Consider the following 19,443-nt stretch of genomic DNA (forward strand, 5'->3'; position numbering starts at 1 on the left):
AGCCAACCGTCGGAGTGACACGGTCTTATGCGCAAGCGGTACTGTGACGTCACCCGAAGAGGTAGAGTGGGTACCGCTTTTTAAATAGGTATTCCGCGCGCTCGGTGCCGATAAATGCGTTGTAAATATATAAAAAGCGAACCAAGTCTTGTATAGCCCAGATTACTCGGCGCAACATTACCTGTTTTGTATTACAAGTTATTATATAAGATGATAGATCAAAAGGCTACGTAAAAAAATATTTTCTAAGTTTTTCATGTTACATAAACTGACAACATTGTAACAGATTAAGGAATATTTGGTTGGATACCCTAAAATACAGCTCTATATAATCGCTCGCTTAAGCAAGTATTATTTTAGGGTATATTATAAATAACCAAGTGTTTTTTTTTTAATAGAAAGACAAATCGGCATTTGGAACGAAATATGAATTTAATATTTCTTTTATGAGAAATATTAATTTGTCGCAATATTGATATCAATGAAAACATAGAAAAATGTTAATGCTTGAATTTTTTCGTATAATATGAATCTTTGCATTGTTTATACAACTGATTTAAAACTTTGTACAGATGTACTTTTTTACTAGAAACATAATGCCTAGCATGAAACCTATTAAGTAATTGCTGACAATAAATTTAAAGAAACAATGCAATTGGCAATCTATAGGCCTTTGTTTTGTTAAGAATTAAACAATTTAAAATTAGTCAAAAACAAACTTTTAAGTAGATTAAAGTACTCGAACCATTTTATTCTTTTACCTCAGAAATACGCTGTCATTTGAATGATTTTGATGGACAGGATGTCAATCTGGTAGGTAACCTTGTAGATTCATGTTTATGGCGGATAAAATTTTGAAATTGAATTCTTATATACTAACCATTTATACAAATAATTATATATTTGTTATTTTTCTAAAACAACACTATAATAATTATTAATTAACTACGATCATTGCCAATAGACGGCGCTATTTTCATTATATACAAATTGAAATTAACGTCAAAGGTATCGTATAAATAGAAAAACTCGCACTAGGCAAACGTAAATTGATATATATTTGAACATGTCATAAATATTTATAAAAAAACTTTCTCCGCGCATTTTCACCCGCTTTACTTCAATAACGCAATATATAGGGACGCTGATCGATGTTAAAGCTGCAGTAAATAGCTACTAACATTGCAAGAATTAAAGAATTAATTACAACATTTTTTTTAATAAACTCTTTTAACCTATATTTTTACTGCTAGGCAAAGGCTTCTTACAGTGTGAGAAAATTTTATAACAATATCAAATAAGATTAGTTTTACATATATAAGACTGAAGATCACAGATATACAAACGATTGTGTAAATAATATAATATAATATAGTATAAAAAAAGCCGAGATGGCCCAGTGGTAAGAACGCGTGAATCTTAACCGATGATAGTGGGTTCAAACCCGGGCAAGCACCACTGAATTTTCATGTGCTTAATTTGTGATTATAATTCATCTCGTGCTTTACGGTGAAGGAAAACATCGTAAGGAAACCTGCATGTGTCTAATTTCACTGAAATCTGCCACATGTGTATTCCACCAACCCGCATTGGAGCAGCGTGGTGGAATAAGCTCCAATAAATTCTCCTCAAAAAAAGGAGAGGAGGCCTTTAGCCCAGCAGTGGGACATTCACAGGCTGTTATGTTGTAAATAAATACAAATTAAGCAGATGAACGTATTTTAGCCACTGGGCCATCTCGACCTTATTTAAATTGGGATCTTAATATAGTATATTGGTTGTGAAAAAATGTGGTTTTTTTCATAGCAACATATTATAGTAGTATTTAAGAAACGATAGGCTTTTTGTCTCGGGTTTATAAACAGTTCACTTGATATATGAAAAGTAAAGGTTTCTGGTAAAGTATCATCAATCTAATTGGAGGTTAGCGAGTTGTACGCAAGCATACATTAGTCGTTAATTTTTTTTTTAATAGATATAATGGTAATGTCTATGTAATTGTGGCAAAAATCCTATGGAGAATAATGAAAACATCGACTTAATACAGACATTTCTTTTCATATTTTGTATTCAATGTATAATTTATATTTGAGTTACTTTATAATTTATCAAATCACTATGATTATAAAGCCGGTCACGAACACTATTAGTTACTAAAAATATTCTGTGACACTTGGAAATATTAAAGGGCCTACTTTTATCTCGTAAATTAATATTCATGAGTAAAATTTAAGCTGACGTGTGATAGTTATATGGTAAAAATTAGCACATTACGTCTACTGTATGATATTTGTTATATAATATGTCAAAGCTAAATGATATTAAAAAAATCCCAAGATATAGTTTAGGTTAGTATTCATCAACAAATTACAAACACTATAATATGTTTATACTTGGGGATAGGTCGCCAGTGTAGGTACGACCTACTAATCTCATAATCTAAGCATTATTTGTTATTGGGTTTTTCTGTCAGAAAATTCTCAGTAGCATCCCGGAGTCTGGAAGTTGGAAGTGTGTACAATCCCGTGCCTCGGAAAGCACGTAAAGCCGTTAGTCCTGCACCTAATCTCTTTCCGATCGTGTCAGATTGCCGTCCCATCGGATTATGAGAGTGATGGAAGAGAGAGTGCACCTGTATTTGCACACTCACTTATGCACTGTAATACCTCCTGCGTAGTTGGCTAATCTCTCTTGAGTTGGTTGCCGTGGCCGAAATCGGTCTGGAGGACATTATTCTTATTATTATTATTATTTTGTATCTTTTTTTATATCTCCCTTTTAACAGGGTTAACTAAACTATCACGCGGGCCATGAACAAGCGTGATAGGTTTGTTAAATATTAAATTGACAATGGTGATGTGAGGAACATTCGTGTAAGACGTGTGGTGTTCAGTATGACTGCTTTTTGTAAAAGTGCGAGAGTGGACTTGGACATTTGGAGAATATTGAGATTAGTGTTGAGTGTTTTTGGGATAACGCCTGTACTGGAGAGAATGATTGGTAAAATTTTTACTGTGTTTATTGACCATTGTTTTTTAATTTCATTAGCCAATTCTATGTATTTTATTACTGTTTCATTGTGTGTACTGAGTAGGTTGTGTGTATTACATACTGCAATATCGTCTATATAAACTATTTTGTTGTTTTTGTCTACCACTGTTATATCCGGTCTATTATAATGTCGGTAATGATCGTTCGATCCCAGTAGATTTTATAATAATTATTTTCTAGAACTTTACAGGGTTGGTATTTATAGTAAGCTACTTTATTTGTTATGAATTTATATTGATGGGCTAAGTTTTGGTGAATTATTGCTGCTACTTGGTCATGCCTGTGCTTATAATCAGTTTGGACGATTGACTTGCAAGCACCGGTTATGTGTTGAATCGTTTCTGAACTGCTTTGGCAACGTCTACATAAATCAGTCGGTAAATTAGCTGTGCGAATAATATGTTTCTGATAGTTTCGGGTGTCTATTACTTGATCTTGTATGGCTATCATAAAAGCCTCTATCTCGGGAAATAACTCACCACGCCGCAGCCACTCGTTCGACGCTTCCATATCGACATGTCCTTGGCTCAAGTCGGCTCGATGTCTTCCATGCAATGACTTTTGTGACCACATACTAATTTTTTGTTCTTTATTAATTATTTGTTGACTTGATTGTTTATTTCTATTATGTAGGTTAAGTGGAGTGAATTTTTTATCAGTTTCAGTTATGTATTTATGGATTGGAGTACTTTCTGCCTTATCATGAAAGTACTTTCTCAGCTTAGCTATGAGACTATTGTGCAAATTATGTATATCGATGAAACCTCTTCCTCCTTCACCGCGTGGTAGTGTGAGTCTCTGTATACAACTTTTGGGGTGATGTTTCCTGTGTGTGGTCATATGTGTGTTTATTATTCGCTGTAGTTTTTGTAGGTATTAATTGTTTTTGTGCTGTTGCGTGAATTTAAATGTGTTTTTAATATTTGGTTTGACCTTATTTTAAACTTTTGTATCAATTCTTTTTTTATTTGTTTGTGTTTTATTTGGTTAGACTGGTGAAATCCTAAATACTTATAAGTGTTCATTTCATCCATTGCTTCTATTTGTTCTCCCGTTTCTAACATATATGTATTTGTTTCCGTATTCCCCCTATTTATTGAATGCATTTTACATTTATCAACCCCAAAGTGCATTTGTTTGTCCGTAGAAAAAGATTGTCTGTTAGTTTTATAAGTTCGGCTTTAGTAGTTCCATAGATCTTTATATCGTCCATGTACATTAAATGGGAAATAAGACAGTGTGTTCCATTATGTTTTAGTTTGAAACCAGCATTAGTATTATTAAGTAAATTGGAAAGGGGGTTGAGTGCCATACAAAACCATAACGGACTAAGTGCATCTCCTTGAAATATTCCTCTTTGTATTTTAATCGGGTCAGTAGTAATTGATGCATTATTCTTATAAACTTTAAGTGTGGTTTACCAATGAGGCATTATACAACTAAAAAAATTTATAAGTACCGGGTCGATCTTATAAAGTTGAAGCCAACTGTGAGGTACCGAATCAAATGCCTTCTTATAATCGACATACATTGTGTAGATATTTCGTTTGCTGGTCAGTGCCTGTTTCATTACGATTGTATCTATAACCAATTGTTCTTAATATCCTTGACTATTTTTCCTACAACCTTTTTGTTGTTCTGCTAAAATGTTATATGCTTCTAAGTGCTGATAAATGATTTCGCTAATACATCCTGTCATTATTTTATATATTGTTTGTAAACATGTGATTGGTCTATAATTTGCAGGATTTTTAAGATTTGATTCTTTAGGGAGCATGTAGGTAATTCCAGTGGTTAAAAACTTTGGTATAGTTTCTGGTGATTTGATGAATTGACATATGTGAATATGAATGTATGGATGGATGCAAGTGAGTTTCCTAAGCCAAAAATTATGTATGTTATCAGTACCAGGAGCTTTCCAGTTATGTGTGCGTTTGATAATCTGAGTGAACGTTTCTATTGGTATGTCTTTAAAATTCATTTGCTCTATATGCGTATTATCTCCGATGTTTTGAAGCCAATTGGCGTTTGCATTATGTTGGACTGGATTTGACCAAATACCCGCACAAAATTCGTGAAGTTTTTGTGGTGTGGTGTATTCAGTATTTTGAGTTAAAGTGTTATGATTATGTGTTCCTAAATTTCTGTAAAATGTTCTTTCATTATTTGTAAATGTCAAATTTTGTTGTTTTCTATGTGTACATGTTAAGTATCGTTTAAGCCTTTTAGATGCGGCATTTAATTTTTGTTTTAATGTGTCCAGAAAATGTTCTAATTCAATATTTGGTTCGTCGTATTGACTGTGGGTTTTATACTTTACTTTAATATCGTCTACGGTTTTGATTACTCTCTGGTTTCTATTACCTGCAATATATTGGGTTAATCTTCCGATTTCTAGTCTATACTTTTCAATTCTTGTTTCAATTCTTCTCTGCCATGTCGGTTTTTTAAGGTATTTATTTTGTACTGTATCAGTGCTTACTCTAAAAATTGTGCCATTACAGACAGCTGCTGTATAAGCTGCTGAGTAAACTAGTGCATGTAAATATTTAAAATCTACGTTGTTATTTAAATGTTTCGGGAGGATTTCATTATTCAATGTTCGTGTAATATTAGCAAATTTACGAGTAGTTTTTTGTTTTGGAATATATGGTCTTTCTTCTGGCTGCATATATTTAAACCTATTTATTGCGTTATTAAGCTCTATTTCGATAAAGCTGGGTGTTAATTTACTATTTTCTAACAAAATACTATCATTTTCATTTTCAGTCAAAGATATAATGTTACCTAAAGTGGTTTCGGGCTGGCTGTGATTTGAGTCTGTTGAAGCTATATTTGATTCTACGGGTATGTTGTGTTCAGATTGATTTATTGCATTTTGTAGTTTTTTGTTTATTTTTATTTTAATTTCTTCTATCTTATCTATATTTACCAAATTATTGAAAAATATAACTCTTCGCTGATCTGCAATTCTTTGTTCTGAAAGATGTGAAAGGTGTGGATGTTTGTCTACAACGAGCTCAAATAATTTTTTCCGATAAGCTGTTTTATTTGTTTCTAGGTTTGTTGATTCAAAATAACATCGGACTATATCTTCATTGATTACATTGGACCATTTCATTCGTTTATTATTGTTTGAGTTTATCTGTGAGGCTAGGTGTTCGGACTGGGAAGATTGTCTGAGTGGAAAATCTACTATTTCTCCCTCTGTCTGTATTTTATCTGCCACTTCATTTCTTATCTCATCTAAAACGTTATGTGGTAGTAATTTGCGCCTGAGAATAGCACGTCGTTGATCCCCTACACGTTGTCGCGATACTTGCGTATTGGGGAATTTCTAATTAAACTGCTCATGCAATAGTTGTAAATAATTATTCATTTGTGTTGTTTCGCATTTAGTAATTAGTAAATATATGTGCCATATAAAGCGTTTCATATCCTAAGACCATTTATTTCGCACACGAGAAGTACCAGCACTGGGCGCAGCATTGATGGCACATGCCTCCTGCGCAACAGCTGTTGGATTGAAATATGGGATAAATATCGTGATCGTGGTGAAGAGCTGGGTGACTTGAGAAAAGTTGCAGTTGAAGAAGGTGATGGAAAGTTCGAAGAAAGTGAATGATTTGAAAGAGAAGTAGATGAAGGTGAGGGTGATTGGTCGGCTGTAACATATTCTTCGAGGGGGACCCGCCTGTTCAATCCCCCATTGCCAACGGATCGCATGCTGTAACATCCAGCGTCGGCTCCAGATACGCCCCGGCGACCCCCGGGCAGCGACCGTAAACTATATCTTTTATTACTGCGTTCCATGTTAATCTCCAATGACAAGATTGGGTTGGGTTTGGGATCGTTAGTTTGGGTAGGTGTTTGCCAAGATGTATATGGCTATGTGAAAATGTGTATTGGTCAAGATGATAGGACCACAAGAACCAGTACCAGCTACCCGTAAGCCCCCCCACCACGGCAAGGTGAACCCCGGGGGGGTTATTATTATTATTATTATTATTATCTAAACTAAACAGCAATTATTAGTATAGTTACACTCAGCACAAGAAACATAACATCTTAGTTCCTAAGGTCGGTAGCGCATTGATATTAGGAATAGTTAATATTGCTTCCATTAACACCATCAGGGGTGGTGGTACCATCAGGTGGTACATTTGCCTGTTTAAATTTAAAAAAAAAAATAATTTTAATGATAACATATCGGTCCGATTCAACGGTTGTAAAATGAATATTGTTTAATTATAAGGATTATTTTTCCTAAATATCAAATATGAAAACACTTTTCTTTTAACCATAATTACTAAGGTCAAATATACATATTCTATGCGGATCTCTACGATATAATAAAAAAATATCCTTTGTTAATAGAAACGGGAGTGTTTTCGTATGTTAACACTTCTGTGCTTTATCCGTTTTCATTACCTTGTCGACAGATTTTCGGAAATCCCAGGTGAACTTATAAATTTTGTAACATAAGGAATGTTACAAAGTTTATATTCTATGCGATATAGTTAGGAAAGGGATTTTTATCTGTACTTTAATGTACATGTAAATTACTAACTAAAATTTTATACTCAACAATGTGAACAGCTATATACAAGTTAATGCATGTTGAAACCAATTTATACATTAAATTTGTATAAATCCGATAACCATAACGAGGCTTAGCATTAATATGTGTCGACGTTTCGCGTTTATGTTATCATTTTTGATATAGCCTCGGTGGTATACTGGTCTATAAGGGCGCAGATTCCCGTCCTGAAAGCCCTGGGTTCATGTGCCTGAACTCTTTCCGACTGTGGCGAATATATCCCATCAGAAGATTACAAGAGTGTGGGAATGAAGAGAGTGCGTGCGCAGACACTTGCATGCTATAATAATATGCAGGTACCAGACGGCTGGTTCCGCTTTTAAATGGCCGTGGTCAACATACCTCTAAATATAATAAACCCAAAACACAGAGTTGAATTCAATTCACAGAGAGAATAGATATTACGGAAGTGACGCAATAAAAATTTTAGTTTACTGGCATTAAGATTATACTATATATATTATATTATTATTAAGATACTGGTGGTAGAGCTTTGTGCAAGCTCGTCTGGGTAGGTACCACCCACTCATCAGATATTCTACCGCAAAACAGCAGTACTTGTTATTGTTGTGTTCCGGTTTGAAGGATGAGTGAGCCAGTGTAATTACAGGCACAAGGGACACAAAAATTTTAGTTCCCAAGGTTGGTGGCGCATTGGCTATGTAAGCGATGGTTGACATTTCTTACAATGCCAATGTCTAAGGGCGTTTGGTGACCACTTACCATCAGGTGGCCCATATGCTCGTCCGCCTTCCTATTCTATAAAAAAAAAAAGATTACCTTAAATGATATTCCATCTCAATTATTCTAAATTCTAAAGATCCTGTCGTATAAAATGTTTTCAAAATCCGTTCAAGGAAAACTAATTTTTATTTATTTTATATTTAAGCTCAATTGCTATCCCATAGCAATAGTGATTTTTTTTTCCGTGGACAAAAATATCCCACACGCTAGCAGAGGGTCGTACGACATTTTGTTAAAATTCGTTCAGCTATTTTAGTCTATAACTAAACTAAAAAACTTTTTATTCCCGGTATAATTTCAGGTTAAGATTAAATTTCAATATGAAATAAAATAATATTGAACTACATGACATGAATAATAAAATTATCAATCTTAAAATTATTAAACGACTTCGAAATTCATCACTACGTACGATTATAAAACAAAATCACCCGCCGACCGTCTGTCTGTCTGAACGCGACAAACTCAAGAACTAACGGATTTTCATACGGGTTTCACCAATAGATAGAACGATTCATTTTTTGTAATTGATTTAGATTTTTTGATTCAGATCTGATTCAGAATTTGATTCAGTTTTATGTAAATTGATTCAAATATGACGATGCTTGTTAAAGACTGGAAAAAATCATAACGCCTTGAAGCATAATTGGCGTGCGCCGCGTAAGCCAGTAGTAAAACTATTTACCAAAGTTAACATTATCATACTCGTGTGTTTATTCAGAACCAAAATCATGATTAAAACAGTCGGAACCCTATATACAATGGCGATGTTATTAAACAGTATATATTTACGTTCCGTATATTGATTTTGTATGAACTCCATTATTTATCAGTTTATCATTCGAGAGTTTCGTGTAATGAACCAAATACCCAAACACTACAGAAATGATAAAACCACTTAATGAAGCTGATAACACATCGCCTATAAAACATACAAAATATTAATATAAAAATTATGACATGGTAAATTGAATATCGTTATGAATTTGTCTGGAATACTTATTGGATAATAAAGTCGTTAATTATTTATTTTTTCTTAAATGAGTAAGTAGATTGGCAGACTATTCACATGCTGGTAAGTGGTATAAAAATTCGCTGTGTAAGAAATATTAACCATCGTCAATGCGCCACCAACAATGAAAATTAAGATGTTAATGTAACTCTTGTGCTTGTATAGTTTGTACAAAGCCCTACCAACAATTTGAATTTATTTCTTCTTTTCAATTTATTTAATATTATATGGACGTAAATTATAAATTCTACATGACCAAGATTGACAATTAGATTCAAGACGCTATTTAATGAATGAAGCTCATTTGGATCACATAAGTATCACATTTTACTATCATATACTTCGTCTGGTATATTGATCAAGGAGATAAGTTATAATTATAAAACAACTAGTAATTTCTAAATGATGCATGTACACAGTGAGTATATGTTTTAGAGCTTACCTCTGCATTGATAATGACATCAATGATATGTTTTGTTTTGCTTTATAATTGGATAATTCTTTGTAAGTTCATAATGATTCTAGATTCTTTTTTATGTATTATAACGGCTTCTGGAAATTCAGAATATGCAAGTAATAATTTTTATTGTTATATAAAAATATTGTATTGTATTCGTCACATTCAAAATCAAGAAGTCATTTGTAATTTTTCTTACATGAAAAATTGTTCATAATTGATCTTGTGTACGCGTTATCCAAAAAATAACCTTATTATTAAAACACTAAATTTCATATTTGTTTACAGTTGATCGTGTACCCGACGCGGCCTGGATTGCAAACAATGGGAGCCCTTATCACAATGTTCTTTATATGGGTCACTGCATTCACTCTGGCCTCTCCTCTTTACATTTTCCGAAGTCTAAAAACCCATAAGGTTGGTTTACTAGGCATGGACTCCTTAAGTTTCTGCATAGAAGACTGGCCCATAGATGATGGGAGAGCCGTATACTCCTTATTTAGTCTTATCTTCCAATATCTGGTGCCAGTTCTAGTAGTTGTAATGGCGCATGTACAAATTCATAGACGACTGCGCGGCAGACGAAGGACTACACGCAAAACACCAGCAATCCTCATAGCCATTGCTGCTACGTATGTGATAAGTTGGCTACCATTAAACGTTTTCAACATAGTCGCCGATTTCAGTTCTGAAGCGATTTTGGATGAGACATCGATGACAATAACATACGCGGTATGCCACATGTTTGGGATGTCTAGTGCTGTATCCAACCCATTGCTATACGGATGGCTAAACGACAACTTCAGAAAGGAGTTCGAGGAAATCCTATGTTGTTGTAGAACAAAGAATCAAATGAATAAAAACATGAGGATTAAGAATAGGAAAATGGATACTGAGCTGACGGCTCTGGCGCAGCTAGAGCAAACTGTGACAGCTAACACGAAGACATCGCAATGCTCCCAAATTTTCTGACTAAAGACTTGTTTCAAATAGCAGGAAACCTTCGAGATGCAAAGCATCTGAACTCTTGTCAATTCGAATAATTAGTTCTGTATAGTGTAATGGTGTAAAAAGTTCCTCTGTTAATTTCACCTCTTGTTGATAAAACTGTATAGATAATGTGTAATATGAGTCGTGTAAATATAGATCTTTCTAAATGTAATAAAACAATGGGGATTTACGTTTTATTGAGCCCAAAACGTAAATCGCCTAATTATTGATACGAAAATGTGACTTAAGTGTCTTAATTGTAATTTTTTTTTAATAAAATCATTCTTCTGGGTGTGTGATCTTTTTTTTACCTTAGGTTTAAAAGAAAAATATTAATAAAATTTGACGTAACACAGTATCATCAAATATTTAATTAGTTCACACTATTTTGTGTATTATTTTCTGTATAAGGCTGTTTTTGAAAAATTTAATTAAAAATATCCTTTTTTTTAGGTGATTTATTAAAATATTAAGAAAAACCATAATATTTAATGCCTAAAATATATTTAAAATAATTTGCACATTTTTAATGAAAAACCTTTTTATGTTGAGAAAAGATTATGTGTGTTTAACAAAGGTATCATATTAAATAGAATAGCTAATTTGGGGCAGACAATTCGTAAAACCGTTTGACCTTAAATAATTTAATTTAAAATTTGAATTTTGATATTAAGTGATGATTTGGTGCAACAGAATGCAAAACAAAACATACTAATATAACAAATACTATATAGAAGTCACCTGTAATATTTCACGATCAAATTACATGTCCAATCTTAAATCTTCTTACCCTGATAACGCTCAGAGCTGTAAACGATATAAAATACATTTGGATATGAATATGATAGAAATAATTTAGCCTTTCAATATGTCAAATGACTTAATTTATTATAATATCAAGCTAAAATAATATTGATTATAATATTTACAGTTTAAAGAAGCTAAAGGCTATGTGTACTTTAAACGACATACTGATAAAATTTTATTTTGAGTATATTAAAAAATCGTTAAAATGCTATAAGTTCTTTAAACACATTAATGTTTTATAGCTTCCTTAATAAAATTATACCATTTAAATGTTAATAATAATTGTTTTGAAATGAGCAAGTTTAATAATGAAGATATTGTTATTGAGAAGTTTATATTTATTAAATATTTTCTTTTATGTAAGTACCAGGAACCTGTGCTGCTTAATAAAGAGATAATTGAACTATATCATCGCTGGACAAGGGTTTTCTTTCATGTTAAGTAGGAATTCTTAAGCCAGCTCCACTACTGATTGATCTATATACATATTATCGATCGATCGAATGACTGCCTCGTTGGGCTAGTGGCTAGATGTTAGGGCCACAAACCAGAAAGTCCTGAGTTCAAATTCCAGGTTAGGCCATTAAAAAAGTTATTGGGTTTTTCTGTAGATAATTCCTAGTAGCAGCCTGGAGTCTAGAAGTTGGAAGTGTGTACACTCCCAGAAAGCACGTAAAGCCGTTGCTCTTGTCATTTCTTGCCGTTGCCAACCCATCGCATTACGAAAGTTAGGGAATAGAGAGTGCACCTGTGTTCGCGCACACACTTTACACTATAATATGTTCTGCACAGTTGGCTAATCTCTCTTGAGATTGACCGCCGTAGCCGAAATCGGTGCAGAGGATATTACACAATTTATCTGAAATTAATTGAAATTCTTACGCTGTTTTCATTCACAGACAAAGCAACACTAACAAATTTTGAACACGTAAAACTCAGTAGTATTTCCACGATTTGAACCTTTTCTACGTTTTAATATATTAAATATAATTCTACTAACTTCCAGTCATTATTTTTGAAATCAGTATTCAAGAAGAACAAAGTAACGATGAATATCCCCAAATAGATCCTCAACACATGACTTTTGATTTCACCGTAAACAAAACAAAATTGGAACTAGACATGGAGGAATGTATGGCAGAATATACTGAATGTTTAGGAATTGACAAGTAAGTACATTAAATTATAAATGCGAGCGAACGAGTGAGCAAATAATATTTGGCACCATATCACACAAAATGGTTACTTTCATTTAATTTTAGACCTTATCGTAGAACACACAATGACGTGATTTGCATATATGTTAATACATTATTATATGTAATAATCTCATAAATATTAGTAAATTTAACAAAAAAAAATAACTGTCTATATTAATATTATATACGAAAGTAACTCTCTATGTATGTCATGAAATGTGTTATAATTTCATGGTTAAACCTAAACCGAAATTGATTAAATTTTGTATAAACATAGACTACATTGATGAACATAAGAAGTACATGGGCTACTTTTTTATACCTAACTCCTGCGCACCCTTATATGCGGGCAAAGCCACGGTCGAAAACCACTTGATTATATATGTAATTTGCCAAACTACTACCCCACTGGTAGTAGGGTTTTGTGCAAGCTCGTCTAGATAGGTACCACCCACTCATCAGATATTCTACCGCAAAGCAGCTGTACTTGTTGTTGTGTTCCGGTTTGAAGGGTGAGTGAGCCAGTGTAATTATAGGCACAAGGGATATAACATCTTAGTCCCCAAGGTTGGTGACATTGACATTGGCGATGTAAGCGATGGTTAATATTTCTTCAATGCCAATGTCTATGGGCTATGGTGACCCCTTACCATCAGATGGCCTATATGCTCGACTACCTACCCATTTTATAAACAAAACAAAACTTCCACTATATTGACCTATATAATTTAAATATATTATAGTGGAACTTTGCCACATTATATTATGTCAGCAGGCATTTAAGCAGTTCAAGGACCCTGCATAGGTAATTGATGACTATAAATAATTCAAAAACATTGACAAAGACAATTTTACGGTATAGTCAAAATAAGTAGCGAAAATCATGAGATAGGATAATGTATATACTATATATTGATCTCGAATTCTGTTTCGTCCTGCTTAGTATTTTTACGTTGATAATGTTCTCCTGACCGATTTCGGCCACGGTGACCATCTTAAAGCCAACTGCGCAGGACATATTATAGTGCTCAATTTATTGTGTGCAAACTCTGCACCTCTTATGATTTACTGGTGGTAGGGCTTTGTGCAAGCTCGTCTGGGTAGGTACCACCCACTCATCAGATATTCTACCGCAAAACAGCAATACTTGATATTGTTGTGTTCCGGTTTGAAGGGTGAGTGAGCCAGTGTAATTACAGGCACAAGGGACATAAAATCTTAGTTCCCAAGGTTGGTGGCGCATTGGATATGTAAGCGATGGTTGACATTTCTTACAATGCCAATGTCTAAGAGCGTTGGTGACCACTTACCATCAGGTGGCCCATATGCTCGTCCGCCTTCCTATTCTATAAAAAAAAAAAAAAAATGATCTCATGCTCTAGGACAGCAAATCCGCCACGGTCGAAAATAAATTATACGCAGGACCCATTAACGCATTAACTTTACGTGCTTTCTAGGGAATGTTTGTGTGGCAGCCAACTTATAAACAATAAAACTGTTATCAATTGCGTAATTTATCTGGAGCTTAAGTCTTGAATCTTAGGATCCTCGGGCTTACAAGATAGCTATATATATATATATATATATATATATATATATATATATATATATATATAAATATATATAGCTATAAATATATATATATATATATTTATACATTATAAAAGTTCGCGAAAGTTTTGAGTAATGGCCAAGCTATGATGATTATATTTTATATATTTACCCGTATAAGGATGGACAATGACCACAGATTGAAGCAGAAAGCGCAACGTTATTAAATTTGTTGAAGGTTATGGATTCCAAGGCATACCGACATCCTGATGATTTTTTGCACTCAATTTTTGACAGTGACAGAATATTTTCTCTAAAATATTACGAGAATTATCCGAATCAATTATTTTTTTATTAATAGCTTAACATAAATCAAAAACACACTCGTCAAATGTACGTTATATCCTCCTACGTTTTATGAAACCGGTTAAAGCAGGCCAGCAAAACCACCTGCATTTTCGCGCTTGCTGGCTCGTAATTACAGTCATATTTAACAGCATGAATAATATTACTTTGATGAAATGGTTTTGGAATGTAAAAAATATGAAATTATACCCAGCAGGTGACGCTAAAATTTATACCTTTTAAAAAGTGTTAACTTACTTTTTTAATTAAAAGGCGTCATGAAATTTGCAAAACTCGTAATACAAAATTATACGGTGAAATTTCTGATATTTGGGAATGAAATGCTTTTTGTTATTCACTACTTAAAATATATTTGTATTTTTATATACAAAATTAAATTATAGCAATAATAACTGTTTTTAAAGTATTTTTACACATCTTGATCCACCATCCCGTATAGGGACATCCTGGTGGAATAAGCTCCATACCTTCTCATCAAGACTTTTACTTTACTTTAAGCTTTATAATATTAAGTCTTTTAAAGACTGAACACATGGATAGCATTTTATTGGCAAGCTAAGCTAAGCTATTTTACTAGGGCTAAATTAAGTTAAAGTAAAAATTCAAAATATAATTCAAGCTCTTTTGAATCGTCATCTTACAGTTTTAATTTTAAAATAAATCTACCACCGGTTCAGAATGTAGATTCTGCCGCAGAAGAACCGGCGAAAAACTCAGTACTTACTCTTTCTAACAATTAAAAAAATACATATTATAAAATGGTATGGTAGTGACGGAACGTTCCAATTAATTGAGTAATTAATGAAACGAAAATAATCGTCATGTTGCTGGTAGTCAGAACTTAATAGCGAGACGATTAATCAAACATATCGGATAAATTACGGGTTCCAAGCGATTGATCTCGAATTCTGTTTCGTCCTGTTTCGTATTTTTATGTTGATAATGTTCTCCTGACCGATTTCGGCCACGGTGACTATCTTAAAGGAGACTAGCCAACTGCGCAGGACATATTATAGTGCTCAATTTATTGTTTGCAAACTCTGCACTTCTTATGATCTCAAGCTCTAGGACAGCAAATCCGCCACGGCCGAAAAGAAATTAAACGCAGGACCTATTAACTGTACGTGCTTTCCAGGGCATGTTTGTGTAGCAGCCAACTTATAAACAATAAAACTGTTATCAATTGCGTAATTTATCTGGAGCTTAAGTCTTGGATCTTAGGATCCTCGGGCTTACAAGATAGCTACTTATTTTACACAGTGGATACCATCAGAAAGGAACTCGGGCCGGGATTCGGGACTTCTTACCCACTAAAATCACTGCAATAGAAAAGCTAGCCGCTTGAGCGAGCTGCAAGTCAGTACTTTGATACCAGCCCTTGGCTTAGAACGTTATCATCATTTGGAGACAAAGATATTTTATCAAAAAACGATGAAATTTACAAAGTACAAACCCATTCACACACACGACATTTTGACATTTGCACAAATAGAATATCAAAGAACGATTAATTATTTTATTATATTACATGAAAGATTTCATAGGTATTTAAAAATGGAAATAAAATTTCACTGATTAATACGTTGATAATTTTATCTTAAAACTGAATTATATTAATTAAAAATTATATTACAGAAAGAGACCTCTTTGCGCAGAGAACAACAAAGGGGATCACTCATTATTTCATTCCTTATGTGAAATGGAATATGAAAATTGTAGAAATACTAAAAGTAAGTAATTTATAATTAACTTACATGTTTTTATAATACAATCACAAAGTATTCTTTTGCTTAATACATATTTCAGATAAATGGCGATACATCAAAGATGACTGTTGACTGTGAACTTATACTGATGATGTTTAGAATAAAAGAACGACATACTCGTGTATAAATACTTTAGAAAATTATGTATTTTAGAAATTTATACGGTTGAACACAAGCAAACAGTGAAACTGATAAAATATAAAAATAATAATAACACCAGTAGTTGAGGATATCTAAAAATTTAAATACTAAGAACCTAATGAATACGACATTCCATCGGAAAATATAAGGAAAATAAACAGTATTTCTTCAGTCAGTTCCAAATAATGTGCTATTGATAAAAAGTAATGTTTTTATAAAAATATAAAATTATTGTTTCCTTAAATATATCTACCAACCCCAACTCAAAAATGCTTAAATTTTTTTTAACATTTTCCATAACTAAAAAGAAATAATTAATTAAATATTATATCGAGGGTTTCATACATAAAACCATACCTTACTTATCTAACTATTAGACCTCGGTAATGGACGAAATGTAAACCATCTCTTACATCACCAATGCGTCACCAACCGAGTCGCTATATCCCTTATATCTGTAGTTCCACTGGCTTACCTTCCCGTACAAACCGGAACACAAGAATATTAAGTTTTCTCCTTACAAATATTTGTGACAAAACTACTACATCTACTACTAGACTACATCGTGACACTGGGTGTCACGGTGATTGTTACCTAAGTATTGGTGTTTGCCGGTAGAATATCTTTGGTATGTACCCAGACTTGCTTGCAAAAAACCCTTCCACTAAGTTTTTTTTTCACCAACCTTGGGAGCTAAGATTTTATGTCCCTTGTGCCTGTAATTACACTGGCTCACTCACCCTTCAAACCGGAACACAACAATATCAAGTATTGCTGTTTTGGTAGAATATCTGATGAGTGGGTGGTACCTACCCAGACGAGCTTGCACAAAGCCCTACCACCAGTAAATGGGCTAAGGCCCACCCGCGGCTGTTACACCTCAGTTGATGATCACTTGGTCTAGTTATTTACTGGTTTGTTTTTCCATGAGTTATTGTTTTTATAGAAACTTTAACATAAATAATTATTCATACATGACACACAAATACAATATAGATTTAAAAGTATTTGTCAGTTTTATTCTTATAGTACAATCTTTTTTCTGTGCCGTAATATTCACGTATACGCGTCGAAATTTCAAATTATTCGTTTACAAAATTCAATATACAGCTAATAACTTAATTAATTATAAAACTTTTCTAGCTTAGAGGCATCTAATTGACAGCAAATATTTCTTATCTTTCCATCAGTTTTTCTCAGCTTATTTTCTAGTCCATGAAGTCTGTTTTATTTTGTAAATAAATTCAATTTTAATTAACTGTCACGTGACATAAGACTATTGAATAAAATATGCGAATATTTACGTTAATTTTGCATGATAAAAAAGTCTTCTCATTAACGTTAACTAGAAAAAACTTTCTTTATTTCATTACGTTTGTTATATTTTTCACTACATTGGCATAAAACAAAGCTTTCATATATTATATAAATTGACTATGACTGCCTCCTTGCTCTAATGGCTAGAAGTAAATCCGCAGACCCGGAGGTTCTGGGTTCAATTCCTAGGTCAGACCAATTAAAAAAGTTACTGTTTTTTTTCTGTAGAAAATTCTCAGTAGTGTCGTGTCAAATTGCGATCCCATCGGATTATGAGAGCTAGAGAATAAAGAGTGCACCTGTGTTTGCGCACTTCCTGCGCAGTTGGCTTTGAGACTTGCCGCCGTGGCCGAAATCCATCACAAAAACCGAAATACAAAAATACTAAGTACTACAATTGATTGTTTTTTGGCGGTAGAATATATGAATTGGTACCTAATCAGATGCAGATGTAGAGGCTTGTATAAACTTCTACCGCCAAGTAATACATTCTGATACGTACCCGATATATATGAACTAAATATCAATGGAGCAGCGTGGTGAGACAAGCTTCAAAACCCATTCCTTTTGGTTACCAGTGGAACATTCACGAGCAGTTGACTATCCTGGTGTTTGCTAATGTACGGTCACATACGAAGTGTACCTTTTACGTACTGCTGATATCTACTACTGATGATTCTACAAATTAAAGTTGCTTATACTTTATATATAGATTTCTTACAAACTATTTATATAATGCAAGAAAAAAATTAAACAATGCATATTGTTTTAAATTCATTATGTATTCCTTGAAATGAATCGTTGACAATAAAAATGGAGATTTTACTCTATTCTGCCGTTTTTTCAAGACTTCAATTTTCTAAAACTTTCGATTCTGATGTCAATTTTCTTTTGTGTCATTTCCTTTGCGTTGCTACAATATAATATTGTCAGTTATCCGAATAGCGAATAATATCTAAATAACGTATTAATATTGTGTTCTTCTATGTATAAAATAAAGTATCAGAATGTTTCGATGGTGGATAACACCCTCTTAATTTTGAGAAGTTTTTGAGTTTATTTGAATTAATAAATATTATTCGATGAAAAAGTCACCGAATGTTACCAAAATTGTAAACTTACAAAGATTACATATATAGTGTAAAATAATATGTATATATCATTATGATGCATATAAGATGTAATAACTAATAAGTTTATTGTATGTCTCAGTAGAATCTTCATTCTGAATCAATGGAAAGAATGACGATTAACAATTTAAATAATTTGCTTGCTTTTAACATCTGGGAAATATTTTCAAGCTATGTCTATGAGTGGTGCCTACTTCCCATTTTGCCCGCTCGTCTTTTTAATTTATAAAAAAAAACTAACCTGGTCGAATACAAAATATCTTATACAAACGCAGAATAGCTGCCAGTAGGTGTAAAAATAAAATGCCAAAA

General features: G+C 33.1%; 2 protein-coding genes across 2 annotated transcripts in view; both read left to right on the top strand.

Annotated features, from left to right (window-relative positions):
• The window catches only part of LOC126778219 (neuropeptide F receptor), a 78,619-nt gene extending 67,473 nt beyond the window's left edge, over positions 1–11,146 (top strand). Inside the window, exon 4 of the mRNA XM_050501697.1 lies at positions 10,153–11,146. Within this exon, the coding sequence (XP_050357654.1) occupies positions 10,153–10,836 (684 nt within the window). The 3' untranslated portion in view covers positions 10,837–11,146. The remainder of the gene's footprint in view (positions 1–10,152) is intronic.
• A 747-nt stretch (positions 11,147–11,893) lies between these two features.
• On the top strand, positions 11,894–16,935 carry LOC126778321 (uncharacterized). Its single transcript, XM_050501828.1, has 4 exons — positions 11,894–12,020; positions 12,668–12,830; positions 16,413–16,507; positions 16,584–16,935. Exons 1-4 carry the CDS (start codon positions 11,954–11,956, stop codon positions 16,613–16,615), a joined length of 357 nt encoding a protein of 118 aa, XP_050357785.1. The 5' UTR covers positions 11,894–11,953; the 3' UTR covers positions 16,616–16,935.
• Positions 16,936–19,443: the final 2,508 nt, after the last annotated feature.

Source organism: Nymphalis io, chromosome 25, assembly GCF_905147045.1.
Source record: "Nymphalis io chromosome 25, ilAglIoxx1.1, whole genome shotgun sequence".
Taxonomy (NCBI): Eukaryota; Metazoa; Arthropoda; class Insecta; order Lepidoptera; family Nymphalidae; genus Nymphalis; species Nymphalis io.